This window comes from Protopterus annectens, chromosome 11.part0 (genome assembly GCF_019279795.1).
Source record: "Protopterus annectens isolate FY-2018-M chromosome 11.part0, PAN1.0, whole genome shotgun sequence".
NCBI lineage: Eukaryota > Metazoa > Chordata > Ceratodontiformes > Protopteridae > Protopterus > Protopterus annectens.
Genome location: NC_056745.1, coordinates 1,159,311,754 through 1,159,330,287, shown reverse-complemented (window position 1 = coordinate 1,159,330,287; position 18,534 = coordinate 1,159,311,754). Strand labels below are relative to the sequence as shown.

Genomic DNA, 18,534 nt, shown 5'->3' with positions numbered 1-18,534 from the left:
ACCACATTGCCACTGTGGTCAGAAAGTCATTCTGTGTGGCATATCTCATTACCAAGGGTTTTGCATCCAGGAAGAAAGAGGTCATTGTCTGTCTCTACTCTTCCCTCATTAGACCAATCATTGAGTACAATGCTTCATTTGGCATATACCTCACTAGACACCTGCAACAGCTGGAGAGGCCACAGAAGTACCTCATGAAGAGGATCCTAGGCATTAAACATGTCCTACATGGACAGACTCAAAAGACTCCAGCTATTCTCTGTCTCATATCGCCTACTTAGAGGCGATCTTTGCTTGACTTACAAAGCCATGTCTGACCCAGCTCTGTTAGAAATGCTATATCTAAAGAAATCCCAATCCCTCCACACCACACACTCCACAGACTTCAACCTCATTACCACAATCAACAGAACATGCTGGAGGGACAGGTTCCTCACCCAGAGTCTGCCCATGCTCTGGAATAGACTTCCCATACATGTCAAGCAAAGTACCTCCCTGTCCCTCTTCAAGGGAAATCTTGATGAGTGGATGGGAAATAGAAAGTTCACCCTGCGGAATACTCCAGTGGCTTTACTTGATAGAGGCACTGGGAACTAATGTCAGGTGGCATAATACCAGGGCACTTCTATGGGCTAGGCTTGTAAAGGCTCCAGGGCCATTAGTCTAGTACACACCTATGAACCTATGAGTTATATAAATAAAACATGCCTACTCCTTTTGATAAGCACTGTGAGATCTTTTACATCCACCCGAGTTACCACCAACTCAGATAGATGGGAACTTAGAGGAATGTCTCATCCAAAGGGATGTACATTTAGGAGTTCAGCACCTGCGTATGCTGCGTTGCATTGTCAGTAATATAAAATGAGATGCTGATTAACAACAAACATTTCTCTGAAATATTTTTTCACTGGAAGTATTCCACTTTTGATTAGGCATATAAGCACTACTTAAGCTAAATTTTAAAGACTAACAGGCGATGGTTATCTCAGACAGGTAACAACTCACTCATGTTCACAAAAAATGCACTATTTTTTAATTATTTGTATTCTTGTTTGCTTGTTTATGTATTACTTATTCATTTCCCATTAGTGTGAATCCAGCAGTTGTCTTTTTAGGTACAACTTAGGATAAATCCTGGATTCATTAAGTTTAATTCATTAAACATTTTGTTTGCTTTTTAGTTTTTAGTTGTTATTATTACTGTTATTGTTGTTATTATTACTATTATTATTATTATTATTATTATTATTATTTTTATTAATATTATTTCTATTAGGTGCTACAAATTTTCAAAACATATTGAATGTTTCTCTAGTAGCATATCATGTATGTGTGTTGCACTTATTTACATCACTCCCGTGCATATCAGAAACGACCACTACATAGCATTAAGTGATTCAGAGATAGAAAGTGAACTGGAACTGTATCTGCAAAGCTTATGAGGTGGTTACTAGGAAGCCTATGCAATCCATATTTATTTATTTATTTATTTATTGACATTTGTTAACCGGGTTGGTCCAGCTGGGCTTGTGGCCCATTTTCAGTGGAGACCCGAGGAAAAAAGCTCCAAAAAAAAAAACACAGACAGTTTACAGAGAATCAAGCATTTGAGTCAAAAATATGGTCAAAATCAGTTATACAAGAATGTTAAAAGAGACTTGCTGTTTGTAAATGCATAGCATTTGTATTAATTGTTTTTGTATCTCCCTCTACCTTACTGCTTCCTGTAATGACTTACAGTTTTCCTTTTCATGTTTTGAAAAGTCTGTAAAATTCAATAAAAACATATTTAAAAAAAAAAAAAAAGAGTGTTAGAGAGACAAAGCAGAAATGCAAACACATGATATATCTTCTTCTTCTTTCGGCTGCTCCCGTTAGGGGTCACCACAGCAGATCAACTGTTTCCATTTCTTCCTGTCCTCTGCATCTTGCTCTGTCACACCAACCACCTGCATGTCCTCTCTCACCACATCCATAAACCTTATCTTAGGCCTCCCTCTTTTCCTGTTACCTGGCAGCTTCATCCTTAGCATCTTTTTTCCAATATACTCTGCATCCCGCCTCAGCACATGTCCAAACCAACGTAATCTTGCCTCTCTGGCTTTGTCTCCAAACCTTCCTACCTGGGCTGAACCTCTAATATACTTATTCCTAATCCTGTCCATCCTCGTCACACCCAGTGCAAATCTTAACATCTTCAACTCTGCCACATCAAGCTCTGACTCCTGCCTTTTTGTCAATGCCACTGTCTCCAACCCATATAACATAGCTGGTCTCACTACCCTCTTGTAGACCTTCCCTTTCACTCTTACTGGTACTCGTCTGTCAAAAATCACTCCTAACACTCTTCTCCACCCACTCCATCCTGCCTGTACTCTCTGCTTCACCTCTCTTCCACACTCACCATTACTCTGAACTGTTGATCCCAAGTACTTAAACTCATCCACCTTCACCACCTCTACTCCCTGCATCCTCACCATTCCTCTATCCTCCCTCTCATTCACACACATATATTCTGTCTTAGTCCTGCTGACCTTCATTCCTCTTCTCTCTAGAGCATATCACCACCTCTCCAGGGTCTCCTCCACCTGTTCCCTACTCTCACTACAGATCACAATGTCATCTGCAAACATCATAGTCCACGGGGACTCCTGTCTCACCTCATCTGTCAACCTGTCCATCACCATTGCAAATAAGAAAGGGCTCAGAGCTGATCCTTGATGTAATCCCACCTCCATGTTAAATGCATCCATCACTCCCACCGCAGACCTCACCGCTGTCACACTACCCTCGTACATATCCTGTACCACTCTTACATACTTCTCTGACACTCCCGACTTCCTCATACAATACCACAACTCCTCTCTAGGCGCCCTGTCATATGCTTTCTCTAAATCCACAAAGACACAATGCAACTTCTTCGGACCTTCTCTGTACTTCTCCATCAACACAGCAAACATTGCATCTGTAGTGCTCTTTCCCAGCATGAAACCATACTGCTGATCACTAATCATCATGTCCCTTCTTAACCTAACTTCCACTACTCTTTACCATAACTTCATGCTGTGACTGATCAGTTTAATCACTCTGTAGTTACTACAGCTCTGCACATCACCCTTATTCTTAAAAATCGGCACCAAAACACTTTTTCTCCATTCCTCAGGCATCTTCTCACTTTCAAAGATTTCATTAAACAATCTAGTTAAAAACTCCACTGCCATTTCACCTAAACACCTTCATACTTCCACAGGTATGTCATCTGGGCCAACAGCCTTTCCATTCTTCATCCTCTTCATAGCTATCCTTACTTCCTCCTTGCTAATCCACTGCACTTCACGATTCACTATCCGCACATCATCCAACCTTCTCTCCCTCTCATTCTCTTCATTCATCAACCCCTCAAAGTACTCTTTCCATCTGCTCAACACACTCTCCTCACTTGTGAGTATGTTTCCCTCATTATCCTTTATCACCCTTACCTGCTGCACAGCTTTACTAGCTCGGTCCCTCTGTCTAGCCAATCGGTACAGGTCCTTTTCTCCCTCCTTAGTGTCCAACATTTTATACAACTCTTCATACGCCTTATCCTTAGCCTTCACCACCTCTCTCTTTGCCATGCACCTCATCTCCTTATACTCTTGTCTACTTTCTTCATCTCTTTGACAATCCCACTTCTTCTTGACCAACCTCTTTCTCTGTATACTCTCCTGTACTTCTTCATTCCACCACCAGGTCTCCTTGTCCTCCTTCCTCTTTCCAGATGTCACACCAAGCACCTTTCTAGCCATCTCTCTTACTAGCTCTGCTGTAGTTATCCAGCTATTCGGTAACCCTTCACTGCCACCCAGTGCCTGTCTTAACTCTTCCCTGAACATCACCTCACAATTACCATTTTTCAATTTCCACTATTTGATCCTTGGTGCTGCCCTCACACTCATCCTCCTCTTCTTGATCACCAATGTCATCCTACAAACCACCATCCTATGCTGCCTAACTACACTTTCCCCTGCCACCACTTTACAGTCTCCAATCTCCTTCAGACTGGCCCTTCTACATAAGATATAATCCACCTGTGTGCATCTTCCTCCACTCTTGTATGTCACCCTATGCTCCTCCCTGTTGTTAAAATACATATTCATCACAGCCATGTTCATCCTTTTCACAAAATCCACTACCATCTGACCTTCTGCATTCCTTTGCTTAACACCATACCTCCCATCACTTCTTCATCCCCTCTGTTCCCTTCACCAACATGCCCATTGAAATCTGCTCTAATCACCAGTCTCTCACCCTTGGGTACAGTCATCACCACTTCATCCAGCTCACGCCAAAATTTTTCTTTCTCATCCATCGCACACCCAACTTGTGGAGCATATGCACTAACAACATTCATCATTACACCATCAATTTCCAGCTTCATAAACATCACTCTATCTGACACTCTTTTCACCTCCAAAACACTCTTAACATATTGTTCCTTCAGGATAATGCCTACGCCATTTTTCCTCCCATCCACACCATGATAAAACAATTAGAAACTGCCTCCAATACACCTAGCCTTGCTCCCCTTCCATCTGGTCTCTTGCACACATAATATACCAACCTTCCTTCGGTTCATCATATCAGCTAGCTCTCTCCCTATACCAGTCATACTGCCAACATTCAAAGTTCCAACCCTCACTATCACAGTCCTAGCCTTTACCTGCCTTCGGGCATGCCTTCCCCCTCTTCTCCTCTTTTGGCCAACAGTAGCCCAATGTCTGCCAGCACCCTGTTGGCCAACAGTACTGGTGGCGGTCATTGTTAACCCGGGCCTCGACCAATCCAGTATGTATTTTTGTACTGTTTTCTGCATGTATGATTTGACAAAATTTTACACCGGATTCCCTTCCTGACGCAACCATGATATATACATATCAATATTTTTACAGACTAAAAAAAATTATTATTTTGTTTTCCTGATTTTACAGATTCTTTATTACATATTAAAATTAATAATTCTCTAAAGTGTTGACTTTCTGTCCAAGACATAAGGGGGTGATGCAGAATTTTAGGACTTGCAGAATTTTGAAGGAAGATGGTATAAAAAAAAATAAGAAAAAGAACTGCAAGGACTTCGCAGCTAACATAAAATACAGCTGTAGAAAGAATAATACAAGTACTTGCAAAGACATGACAAAAATATTTTGTGCAATGAGACATGCTAGGATTTTTAAAATGCCAGGTTTATCACAGTTTATGTTTAAAGAGCTTTTGTGGGCTTAATAGGGTATGGACTACATCTGTGGGGGAGAAAGCTACACTATGGCAGATGATGCACAATTCCCAAATTTCTGGCTATAACCCTGAATGTGAAATACTGGACCCACTTGACATTGCCACTGGGGCCAGGAATAAAGAGAGAAAAAGCCATCCCATTAATGTAGCAGCTGAATCTACAACTTATGTCTAAAGGGAATTCTCCTGAGACCAGAGCAATTCAATGACAAAGGCTTACATAAAATCAGTTAAACACCAACACTATTGGGGTAGTACAAACATCCAGGATTGAGCCTCATACAAAGATGCTTATTAATTTGTATATGTGCCTGACTTGAGAAAACTGACCCAGGTCTGTAATGATGGTGAGATGATAGCTTCATACGTATATACTACGCTAATGACCTCCAAAGCTTTTATAAACCTAGCCAAGCAACCCAACACAACTGTGCCCCTTTGAAACATGTATTTTATTTGAGGGGGTATGTTTGTTAGGAGTGGTATGTTAGGAGGGGTATGTAAGTTAGGAGGTTGCTAAAAAGTTATGCAGGGGTATGTCAGTTAGGGAATGTTTACTGTCAGCCTCTGTCTATAGCAGACACTGGGGCTAGCCCGGGATAAATTTATGATTATCCATCCAATGTTAGGGAATGTTTACTGCCAGCCTCTGACAATAAGAGACATGGAGGATAGCCGAGGAATGAATTTGCGATTTCCCATCCAAATGTCAAGGTTACGTTTAAAAAGGGTTAGGGATCGACTCTGCTTCACATGAATGGAGAGCCTATTCCAGAGCACGGGGATCCTTTGATACACATATCTGTCTCACCAGCTTGTTCTATTTATGTCGCAAACAAAATTCAAATCCCTGGATGCAGAGTTTCTGGTACTGCTCATTTTGTGGATGTGCAAAAGTTCCAAAAGGGCTGGATCTAAGGATACTTTATATGCCAAGCACAAATCACCTCTCAACAACCTGCAAGAGAGTGAATATAGAGACAGGACTCTAAGGTGATCTGTATAGCTCAGTGTGGTAATACTCTGGATTTTCTTGGTAAGGAACCTCTATAGGCATTCTAACTGTTGCATGTTGCATATACCTAGTTAGGTGCATGCCAAAGGGGGGGCATTGTATTCAATGATGGGTCTGATAACGGATGAGTAGAGTGGTTCTATAACTTCCTTGGACCTGGATGCCATGCCCTTACTCATAACTTGGGCAACAGAATGATTTTCTTACTACCTTAGCTATGTGTTGGTCAAAGGCCAGATTACTGTCTACATATATTCCAAGATCTCTAACTAACAGGTCAACTCTGTGGGGTGTCTTATGGCATCTATATTACATCATCTAACTCTTAATTTAAAGAATACCTAACCATCAAACCTTAATTGTCGAGCTACCTATTCAGTGAATGACCTAATCATCAAAGTGGAATTCATCAAAAAATGTTACTTGGCCATCCTGAAAAAAAACGTTGTGTGATTGACATGCTGACTGGCTGTGATTTACCCATTACCTCATTGTAGTGCAATTTTAAAGGTGGTATATTTAATTTGCAAGGGGTGTGGGGGTGCATCCCCTGCAAAAATGTAAAAAAATGTATATTTCACAGTGTTGGCCAAGTAAAATCTTTCAATGAATTCCACTTCTATGATTAGATCATTTGCTGAATAGGTAGTTACACCAATTAGGATTAGATGATTAGGTACTCAATAAATTAAGAGTTTGATAATGGGATATAGACCTGTCTTACCAATGGAATTATTTGCCTGGGTAGACATTTTCTTAAAAGGCACTATAATGCACCTCTTTGCACTGAGTTCTAATCCGTAGCTTTGGCAGCAGTCATTTGTCTGTGTTAGACCATCTTGCAAGTCATTAGTGTCACGGGGGAATTTATGATATCTCCCAATTTGCAGTCATCTGCAGACCTGGTGAGTCAGAGGCCTTTGACATTAACCTTGACCTCCAGTAAGAAGATGCCAAACAGGACTGGTGCCAGCACTGAGTCCTGTGGTACTCCACTGTTGACCTGCCTCTTGGTGGAGGTCCTGACTTCTTGGGTCCTGTCTGTGAGCCAGCTGGCAATTCAGAAAGTTGTGCAGGGATTTATGCCTAGTTCGGTGAGTTTATCCACAATACCTGAGTGAGGTATTGTGTCACATGCCTTAGCCAGGACTGGGTAGGCGGCATGCACCATTTTCCCTTCATCCATTGTCTTAGTTAACTTGTCGAAGAAGTCTGCCAGGTTAAGTAGGTATGACCTTCCTTTGAAAAAACAAAACTGGGATGGGTCCAGTGTCTAAATGTAACCAATGCCTTTGTTAATAATTTCCATGATAATTTGTTCCATAGCTTTGCATATTACAGTAGTCAGACTAATGGGTCTATAGTTTCTGGGGTCAGTTGATGGTCCACCTTTGTGAAGGGGGATAACCATCACCATCCTCCATTCACTTGGTACATAACCTGTTTTGAAACTGCAGTTGAAAAGTGACTCAAAGGTTCCTGATAGGTCATGTTTCAGGTTACTTAAGAGGCAACCTGGGATTTTGTCAGGCCCCACTGAGGCTGTGCTTTAGCCTTAGTGAGTGCCACTATGAAATGTCCCCTAATGGTAGTTGAGGGGGTATGCTGGTAGGGATTTCCCATGGGGTGGCAGGGGTGGGGTGGTAGCTAAAGTTTCAGCTGAATTTGTCAGCCAGTAGATTTGTTATGTCACTCTGCTCAGTTGTCAGCCAGTAGATTTGTTATGTCACTCTGCTCAGTTGGCAGCCAGTAGATTTGTTATGTCACTCTGCTCAGTTGGCAGCCAGTAGATTTGTTATGTCACTCTGCTCAGTGCAGGTGGTACCATTTACTACCGGTTCTGCACATTGATTCATGCAACCTTTGAGGTTTCAGACATAGCTGTAGAGGGCCTTGTGGTAGTCTTTAGCCTGAGAAGCTGTCTTGACCTCATAACTGGTCTTGTTGGATTTAATTTGTCCTCTTAGTTTCCCTGTTTAGTTTTATTAGTGAGCTCTTGTCATTATGAGAGTTGCTCTTTCTGACTTTGGCCATAATTTTTTTCTTTTGTTATATACCCTGTTAGGATTAGGATTCCACCAGTGTGGTTTGGTTTTGGGGTTTGTTTTGGGCTTATTTTTCCTTGAAACAGCAGCCTCTATGCAGTCATTTACATGTATGTACATTTACTGTGAATAGTTATGCATAAGCTCTTCTGAACTCTGGACTGGGCGGAACATTGTCCCTTGATAGCATGTAGCCTGCTTTAGAATAGGTTCTAACTGTAACAGTTTATTTTGTTTGTTTTTTTTTCCCCAAGATGATTTTTATTTTTAATGGGACAGCTTTGTGATCCGACCTCACCAGTGTGGGCGTACCATCGAGGGGTGCAGCGCTCTCGCATATTGGTGAGAAAAAGGTCCAGTATGTGTCAACCCCTAGTTGAAGTGCGCACAACTGATCAAGAACATTTTTATTAATAAAGTCCAAGAAACATTATGCCTGTAAGTTAGAGTCAGTACATGTTTCCCAGATTATAAAGGGGAAGTTAAAGTTTCCCATGAATAGTGTGTTTGGTTGAATGGGCAGTGCCTCCAGTAGGTCTAGATAAGAATTGTATGATTCATGAGTCATAGATGGTGCCCTACAGCTCGCTAAGATATGGTAAGGGACTGTATCTATAGTAATTTGCACATGAATGAACTCCAGGGTATCATCCTGTTTAACCAACCTTGAAGTATACTTGTTACTAATGTAGATCGAGACACCTCCACCTTTAGTCCTTGTCTGTGTAGCTTACAGTCTAGAAGTGTGGAAGGCACTGAAGCCTTGCACTATCACAGTTCTTTCTGCAGCATTAAATCATGATTAGAAAGAATGCTGACAGACATCACTGCTCAGAAGATTCATAAAGAACTCCACCACTCACATTGTGGGTTGTTTGATGGATTACTCCATGATCTGGTGCGAACATGGAATAATACCCGATATCTGAAATACATATTTAAAAAAAACACTGCTGCACTATAAGATAGTGCAGTGAGTTAATTCTGAGGGTTACTGTGGCAAGGGTGCAATATCTGAATCATTTTACTCCCCCTCCTTTGTGGGTGCCCCTTTTTTGTTAACTTTCTGTGCTTTCTAGCCCTCCTGAGTTACTGGATAGTTTGCCGACTGATATTCTTCAAGGTTTCAGGAAATTCCTCCAATAGATATTTTTTTATTTAGTGACTAATCATGTGTCCCTTTTCCAACTTCTCATTAACGATCAATAAAATACAGAGAGCCTCCCAAGTATTGCACGTAAGATCTCTTTCTTTAACCTAAAAGCTTTCTTCGCCTCTAGTCTCAACCAGAATGTAATACATTTTATTGGACCAACATACGTTTTGCAATTACTTAGTCTATCAAATTGGCATGAGTCCTTCATCAGGAGTTATTCATCAAATCTATCCTAGATCTCACTAACAATAATACTCCCACCACACACCCAAACCTCTGAGCCTCATCCATAGACCACAATTGTTTCTCATTGCAACTTGTTCCTACTAGCACAATATAAAAACATCTGAACAAATTTAAACCCACAGCCCTGGCTGCTGGTAATTTGCCTGCAGACTTCCTCAAGGTTGCAGTCAAAGCCATCTCCTTTCCCGTCTCCCTGTTAGTTAACCACTCTTTGTCAGAACAATGTGTCCCCTCACTATGGAAAGTTTCATATATAATTCCACTCCACAAAGGTGGTAACTCACTGGAACTATCAAACTACTGACCACTCGCCATTCTATCTCCCTCATCAAAAATCCTCAAAAAATGTTTACATGCTCAAATAATTAACTACCTCCTTACTAATAAACTGCTGACCAACACCCAACACAGATTCCGTCCTAATCATAGTACCAACACAGCCCTTATTAGCTTTACCAATACTGTAAATCAACACCGCAAAAATGGCAACCTTGTCTCCACTTTTTTCCTAGATCTCTCCAAGGCCTTTGATACATCTCTCATGCCATACTACTTACTGCACTTTCTGAACTTAATCTAAGCCAATCCACCTAATCTGGTTCCAGAACTATCTAGCCAAACACCAACAGGCAGTAAAATGTCAAAATACCTTATCTCCCTTCCTACCCATAACTCTAGGTGCCCACCAAGGTTCCATCCTTGGCCCCTCCTCTTCACCATATTTACCAAAAAACTTCACAGAGCTACCCTTCATGTCACTCTGGTCCAAAAAGCTGATGACTCCACCCTAATCTGTTCCACAACATTGCTCCCCGAACTCCAAAAATTAACACAAGAATCCTTTGCTGCTGTCGAAACGTGGTTTAGTAACTTTCAATTAATATTAAACCCCAAAAAACACAGCTAATAATATTCCATCCCACAAGAGCCATAGACCCCATTCCCCCATTTACAATACACTCAGCTTATAACACCCCTCTCACACCTGTCTCACACACCAAACTGCTAGGAGTTTTCATAGATCACCTCATGAAATTTGACATGCATATCACACATACCATAAAAAAAGTCCATAAAAAACTCAAAACCCTATATAGATGCAAAAATTACCCCACCAATAACAGTAAAGCTACCATTGCTAGAACTCACCTCATCTCCACAATTCTCTATGCCTCCCCCCATACTCATCAACTTAAATAAATGAGACTTAACCAAACTAAACACTTGCTACAATAAGATAGCAAAGTTTGCTACAGACTCATCCTACAGAACACATCACTGCCTGGCACTCAAGCAACTTTCCTGGCTAGAATTACCAAACCTGCTCATCTTCAACCAAATTACAACAGCCCACCAGATTCTATATAGTCCCGAAAAAACTCTTGCATTACAAGGCCTACTGAATATCTACTCCAACAAACACCTACTAAGATCCACCAACAAAGTATTAATCGAAGTAACCAAAAGCAAAAATAGCTCTGGGGACTCCCTCTATTCTTTCTGTATTGCAAAAACATGGAACAGCATCCCCCTAGAAATCAGGAACTCTTCCAGTCCCATTTAGATAAGTCTTGGATATGTAACTGTACAGATCCTGGTAGCTCCCCACAATAGATCTACAAGTGTATTTAAGTACACCCTTCCTGTAAAATGCTACTCTCTTTATAATAATGCTCATATATGCTTAATCACCATCTGCCCGTCTCTATCTCCCACCTCAACATAACCATGCTCTCTCTCTGCTACTGCCTACAAGTGAGTGCAGACTTATCCCACTGTAGTGTAACAGACACTGTATGTATAATATCACTTTTTGTAAGCAAACTCCAATGCCAAATAACGATGTATCTTAACCCCATGCTGATGTTACTGAGAAAATATAATTCCCCTCCTTTGTTTTGCTCTGTATTCAAGTAACATCTATTTTATTGTATTTATGTACTAGCCATCATATTAATTGTCACCAAATAACTGTAACACCCAACAACAGTATGGTATTCTCCTGGATTTAATTATACGTTTGTGCTTTTCAGACATTACTTTTGTTCTGTACTTAATTTATCTGTGTTTTTATTACATCTATTGTACTAATCACTGTGGAGCTTTTCTAGTTAGGTCTCCACTGAAAATGGGATTCTTGCCCAGTCGGACTCTCCCGGTAAACAAATGTAAAATAAATAATAAATAAATTCTCCTTATATTCTTTCTTTTTTTTTTTTTTTTTGGCACATTCAGTTGCTACCTGATTTTTCTCTGCTTCTAATCTGGTTACCATTCTAAGCAGGGAAGTCATCTTAGATTTCTTCTCCATGCTTCAAAACTTGCAGTATGTTTGGATCTGCTGAGGTCAGCAGATATGTATGCAGTCTCACGATTGCATATCTAAACATAATCAATTTCGAGGAGGCCCATGCCTCCTTCAGAATGAGGAATATATACTCCTGGTATACACTGATTTTTATATATCACTTGTAAGTGTGAAGCTTTTTTCTTGTTTTCTTATCCAACTCATTCAATGCCTTTTGGGGACAGTCAGTGACCACATAACTGTAATTGAGAACAGGAAGAGCAAGTTGGTTTATAGCTTGGACTTTGTTCCTAGATGTCAGGGTTGTTTTCAGTATTAAATTAAATCCTTTACAATATTCCTTACTGAGTTTTGTTCACATTTGTTCATGTTTTATTGTCAAGCCTTCATCAATTCCCAAATATTTATACACCTCCTCCTAGTCAAGTTCTTGTAGATCACATTCCTGTCCCAGATTGATATTTTCTTGTGCTGCAGCTTTCCTGCTTTAAATGTTGCTTTTGCACATTTATTAAGAGCAAATGTCATTCTTATATCATCTGAGAAAGTTTTGACCACTTCCAGTTGTGTTTTCAGCTCCTCATCTGATGAAATATACAGTTTTAAATCATCCACAAAAAGAAGATGAGAGGTCTTTACACTTTGTTGTTGTCTGGGTGCCAAATTGTAACCACTACTTAATCTGTTAAGTAGACAGCTTAATGGGTTAAGGGTGAGACAAAAGAGCAGCGGTGACAAAGAGTCACCCTGGAATATCCCCCTTTGAATTTTTATCCCTGGGATAATAATTTGTCTTTTATCATGGCTTACCTGCAAAGTGGTTTACCACTGTTTCATGGTCACTGTAACTGATCAATGCAGACTATAATTTATACATCTGTAACTATTCCTTTATCCGTGAATGTCCATAAGATGCTGTCAGATGCTTTTTTTTGTAATCTACACATGCCGTACTTAGATTTTTCCCCTTTTTACAATTCTCCATTATGACTTTATTTAACAACAAATGATTCTTTGTTCCAAATTACTTTTTTGTTTCCCATTTGTTCTATTGCCATAATTGAGTTTTCTTGTAAACAGCTATAAACTCTGTCGGCATCAATTCTAGTATATAATTCATAATCATCTAGAGACAAGTTATTGGTCTATAGTTTTTAGAGTTTTTAATTCCAAACTGTGTATATATATATATATATATATATATATAGATAGATAGATAGATAGATAGATATACTGATATAGATAGCTAAAGAGAGAGAGAATAAAACAGATTAAACTTATAACTGCCAACTGATAGTGAGGGGACCCTCTAATAAGTTCAGACAATGATAGTTTATAAAGTACATGTCAGAAATCGGTATTTCTCAGAAAAGACTTGAACATTTTTGCCTTGGATGTGATTTTGTTTAATAACTGCCATGCACTGTGCGCCCATCACCATCAGCAGCAGCAGACCAACCAAGCAGACATCTTGAGGTGGCCACTGAGAAGACATGAAATGAACTGTCTTTCCTTAACAGCATTCATTCTGAACATTTAACAAAAACAAAACGTTTATTAATCAATTGACAAAAGAGCATGAACACTAGTCTTGCCCTGCACTTAAAAGAAAATTGTATTTTATTACTCTAATTTACCTCGTGTTAAAATGGGCTAAACAAAAAAAAATCATTGAGTGAGCTATATTTCCAGAATAGGCTTTTATTTACTTATTTATTTAGTTACACTTTACTGACCAGGTTCGTCTCACTAGGCCAATGGCCACTTTCAAGAAAGACTCAAAGTTATATTCATACTGACTAAGGGAAATTTAATCAGGACGGGGGGATCGTCACCTACTTTTTTTCAATAAGTGATATGGGATCTTTTACATCCACCTGAGCTACCACCAAGTCAAGCAGATGGGGTCTTGCTTTAATAATTCATCCAGAAGTTGCATTCTTGATGAATTCATCTTGAAATAATATATATATATATATATATATATATATATATATATATATATATATATATATATATGGTTCCACTTCATATCATCGAATTATTATTTCATCGAATTTCAAATCATCGAGACCAAATCGTCGAAAACTCATTTCATCAAAAACTCATATCATCGAATCTCAAATCATTGAAAACTATAAAGCAACTATAAATAACATCCCAGACACTGTTTACTATGTTTATGCAGGGGGGAAAGCCCCCCTGCACCCCCCACACCCCCCCATAATTAAATATACCAACTCCAAGGTCGCAATACAATGGGGTTAGGAAATTACCTTTACCCCCACTGTAGTGTGACCTTGGAGATGGTATATTTATTTACGGGGGGTGCGGGGGGTGGAGCCACATGGGGGTGCAGGGGTCTTGCCCCCCCCCGCATAAATGTAGTAAAATCTTTGTGGAATGTTATTTGTAGTTGCTTTATAGTTTTCAATGATTTGAGATTCGATTATATGAGTTTTTGATGAAATAAGTTTTCGACAATTCGATGATATGAAGTGGAACCATATATACATATATATATATATATATATATATATATATATATATATATATATATATATATGTGTGTGTGTGTGTGTGTGTGCATGGGCTCCCTTCAGAATCTCGAACTCCTGAAATCTCGAAATTCATATGGTCAAGACCATATGATCGAGGTTTCAGAATTTCGAAATTCTGAACAGAAGTCTGCATACAGAGCAGAATAGGAGATTACCATTTTCCTCACTGTAGTGCGAACTCAGAGTTTATATATTTAAGTAGTGTGGGTGTGGGGGTGCAGAAATGTTTAAATAGGTTTTTGTGGTGGGATTGTTTTGGAATTCGATATTCTGAAACATCGATAATATGGTCTCGATCATATGACATTCGATGTTTTGGGATTTCGAGATTCTGCAGTGAATCCATGTGTGTGTGTGTGTGTGTGTGTGTGTATATCTATATATATATATATATATATATCTAAGTAAAAATATATATATATATATATGTCTATATATATATATATATATATATATATATATATATATATATACATATATAGATATATAGATATATATATATACATATACATATATAGATATAGATACAGATATAGATATACATATATAGATATAGATATACATATATAGATATAGATACAGATATAGATATACAGCTATATAAAATGTTGCAGAAAAAAAAACACATTCATCTGAAGATCACAGTGGTCAACTGTCTTTATTCTGCATATATGTGCACATATATCAGGGAGCAGGTTTAGCTGATCTGAGTCTGAATTTGCAGGCTGAGTGAAGCTCAGATGGTTTTCTGGGCAAAGTTAAAGTGTAAATATGCTGCTGTTTGTAATAAAGAATCATTACTTTTGTCCTGTTTCTGCCATCTCCATTTCACAAGGATGGTATAGACTGGGGATATCACACCGTAGACATATTGTCTCACTCCTTTGGCTTCATGACTGCTTTTTCCCAGTCCTGTGCCCTGTTAAAATGCCTGGCTCTTAATGTCCTGTTCAGATACAGGACATCATTATTCTTTCTGGAAAACTTAACTAGGCTTAGAAAGGTCCCCCCAGGTCATTAGCCTAGTAACAATCTGTGTATCTCTGAATCTTATCTAGTTCCAAACCTGCAGACAATGCGCCACCTGAAGTCTCAGTAGATCCCTTTACAGTCTCATTGTCTCATCCTCATACCTTGGATCTAGCTACCTCAGAACACAGTCCATCATTTTCTAAAGCCTTGGCAATTGCCTGCTCACATTTCTCCTCATGAATCACTGTTACAGTGATGAACATCCAAAGTTCTTTTGCAGACCCGCCACTAGAAGTGTGAGCCTACATAAAGTTATAACTAACACCAGCAATTCTGTGTCTATATGAATCATTTATATTTACCCCATTAAACTAGTTACCAACTACTAGTCCAAGCCTCCAGCATCCTAAACCCCTCCTCACTGTGATTTACCCAAACCTGACAGCCCCTACCAATTTAGCAGCTCCCTATCAGAAGTGCAGGACCCAATACTACAAGTCCCAGCACTGCAAAATGTCAATTCAACCAAAATAACATCATATTCTGAAACTTACTTTTTAAACATTTAAAGTATTTTTACAGCTGGAGCTTTACCCCATGTGCCTGCACCTCCAACACTCCTGTTACTTATACATACTAACTCTGAGATTGAGGGTTTTTCTCCAGCACCTCTCATACCCCTGCTACTTATACATACTAACTCTGAGATTGGGGCTTTACCTTCTGCACCTCACACACACCCCTGCTACTTATACATACTAACTCTGAGATTGGGGCTTTGCCTCCTGCACCTCACACACCCCTGCTACGTATACATACTAACTCTGAGGCTGGGTCCTTGCCACCTACACCTCTAACACCCCTGTTACTTATACATACTAACTCTGAGACTGGAGCTTTGCCTCCTGCACCTCTCACATCCCTGCTACTTATACATACTAACTCTGAGATTGTGGTTTTGCACCCTACACCTCTAACACCCCTGCTACGTATACATATTAACTTTGAGATTGCTGTGTCCCAGAGTGAGAGGGAATATTCTAAGACAGTGTATTTTCAGACAATACGTATTCCCCTAATCATGCTACTAATGTTATAGTTCCCAGGATCACAGTTCCTCTCCTCAAACTTTCACTATGCACCCATATTAGTGTCACCCCTCCAAAAAAATGCATTTTATTCTCCACCCCTACTGTAATGTCAGACACAAACTGAAAACTGCAAGACCAATTACTGACCCCCCATGGAATAGGGTAATTTCCCTGTCCTTATAAAGACATGCATGCACACACACACACACACACACACACACACACACACACACACACACACACACACACACACACACACACACACACACACACACACACACATTTTTTACATTTTCAAACATGTATAACTACAGTTGGCTAATTCTTCACAGTTCACATGTTTTTTCACAATCTAGAACATTTTTGTACGTCACAGGAAAACAGGAACACTTTGTATCCACCACACTTTTCAAGCCAAATATGTACTAATTCATTACAATATTTAATTACAAAGATGCTAAGTTTGAGAATGTCAGCAGTAACTTATCAATAATACAAGCATACTGTGAATTTTGCCAATGCAGTCTTCTCAATAAAGCAGCCTCATATGTACTATGCTACAGCTGCAGGCATTTTTTTAGAATGCTATCAAGCTCAGGTAACTGTTCCAGGAAGCATTAAACATTCATATGTGAAATATTATTACAGTTTCCATTTATTTATCTCATCATTCATTGCCACATTCAGCAGAGTTAAGCATTGGCGCAATGCTCCAAGATACAGTGCAGGTTAACAATTATTCATTGTCAAACACTTGCTTTTCTTTTATACAAGGCTTAATGTAGACTAAAAAAAGGAGGTTCATGCAGTACGTGATGATGATTACCTCATGTGTAGCTGAAATGACTTGATCCATTGCAAATGGAACCAACTGGCTGATATTGTTGAACTTGGCAATGGTATCATTAACACTTTTCTGAACTCTGGTATCATTTACATGAAGGGGTACGGAGCAACCAATGCATGTCACCTTTGTAATAGCAACACCTGTGATAAAGAAAACATGACATAATAATAATAATAATAATAATAACACTTTACCCACTTTTTTGGGTACATAACTAAATCATTTAAATATGCTGGCATTAAACTACAAACAGCCGTCACAATATATTGGTTATATACTCACAATCAGACTGTAATGTTGTAAAGGGCAGAGAGTTTCCATGTGGAGTAAGGCTAATCAGTGGGCATGTAAAAGTGCATAGTCCATGGGGTATGCAACAGATAACATTTAAATGTTCCACTAAAATTCAGCCAGATAGTCATGTTTTACCTCAGACTCCAAAAGAGAATATAGGCAATGAACTAATGCACATATTGCACAAGCCACACATTTTTTGCAGAGTTCAATTTTCACTTTTAAACTGACAAAAAATAAAAACTTGAGAGAGCTTCCACTTAAATATATGCTTATAAGATAATGTCATCCAGCTGTCATTTTCTTCTCATAAAGTGCATTTAATTCACTGTAATCAAATCAAAATATTCCTCATATGATAACACGACTTAAGTAATTTTCCTTTGCTTTTAGCCTATTTAACAACAATAAAAATAAAACTCCCAGTGGCATCAAAGATCCATGTCTGTAGACAAGATACAAAACAGCAGAAGAACCAAACTGGGCCACCATGGCTAAAACAATCCACCCTTAATATGTATGTTAAAACAATGAGTTCTACAACATATTACTGATATTAGGTTAATGTCTAGATGCAATGCTCTTGCTCGGCATGCTAAAACCTATCCTGGACATGCTTTTGGTTTTATGGTTATACATCTTCAGAATATGACAAGGAGAGGCAGGGACATAGTGAATTTGACTGAAATAAGTGAAATTACATGGATAATAGAATTGAG

At 39.1% G+C, this 18,534-nt stretch overlaps 1 protein-coding gene across 1 annotated transcript in view; it reads right to left on the bottom strand.

Moving 5' to 3' along the window:
- LOC122815758 (kininogen-2-like) overlaps window positions 1-18,534 on the bottom strand; it is a 340,159-nt gene that overhangs the window by 73,842 nt on the left and 247,783 nt on the right. The window contains exon 7 of the mRNA XM_044088520.1: window positions 17,501-17,661. Within this exon, the coding sequence (XP_043944455.1) occupies window positions 17,501-17,661 (161 nt within the window). The remainder of the gene's footprint in view (window positions 1-17,500; window positions 17,662-18,534) is intronic.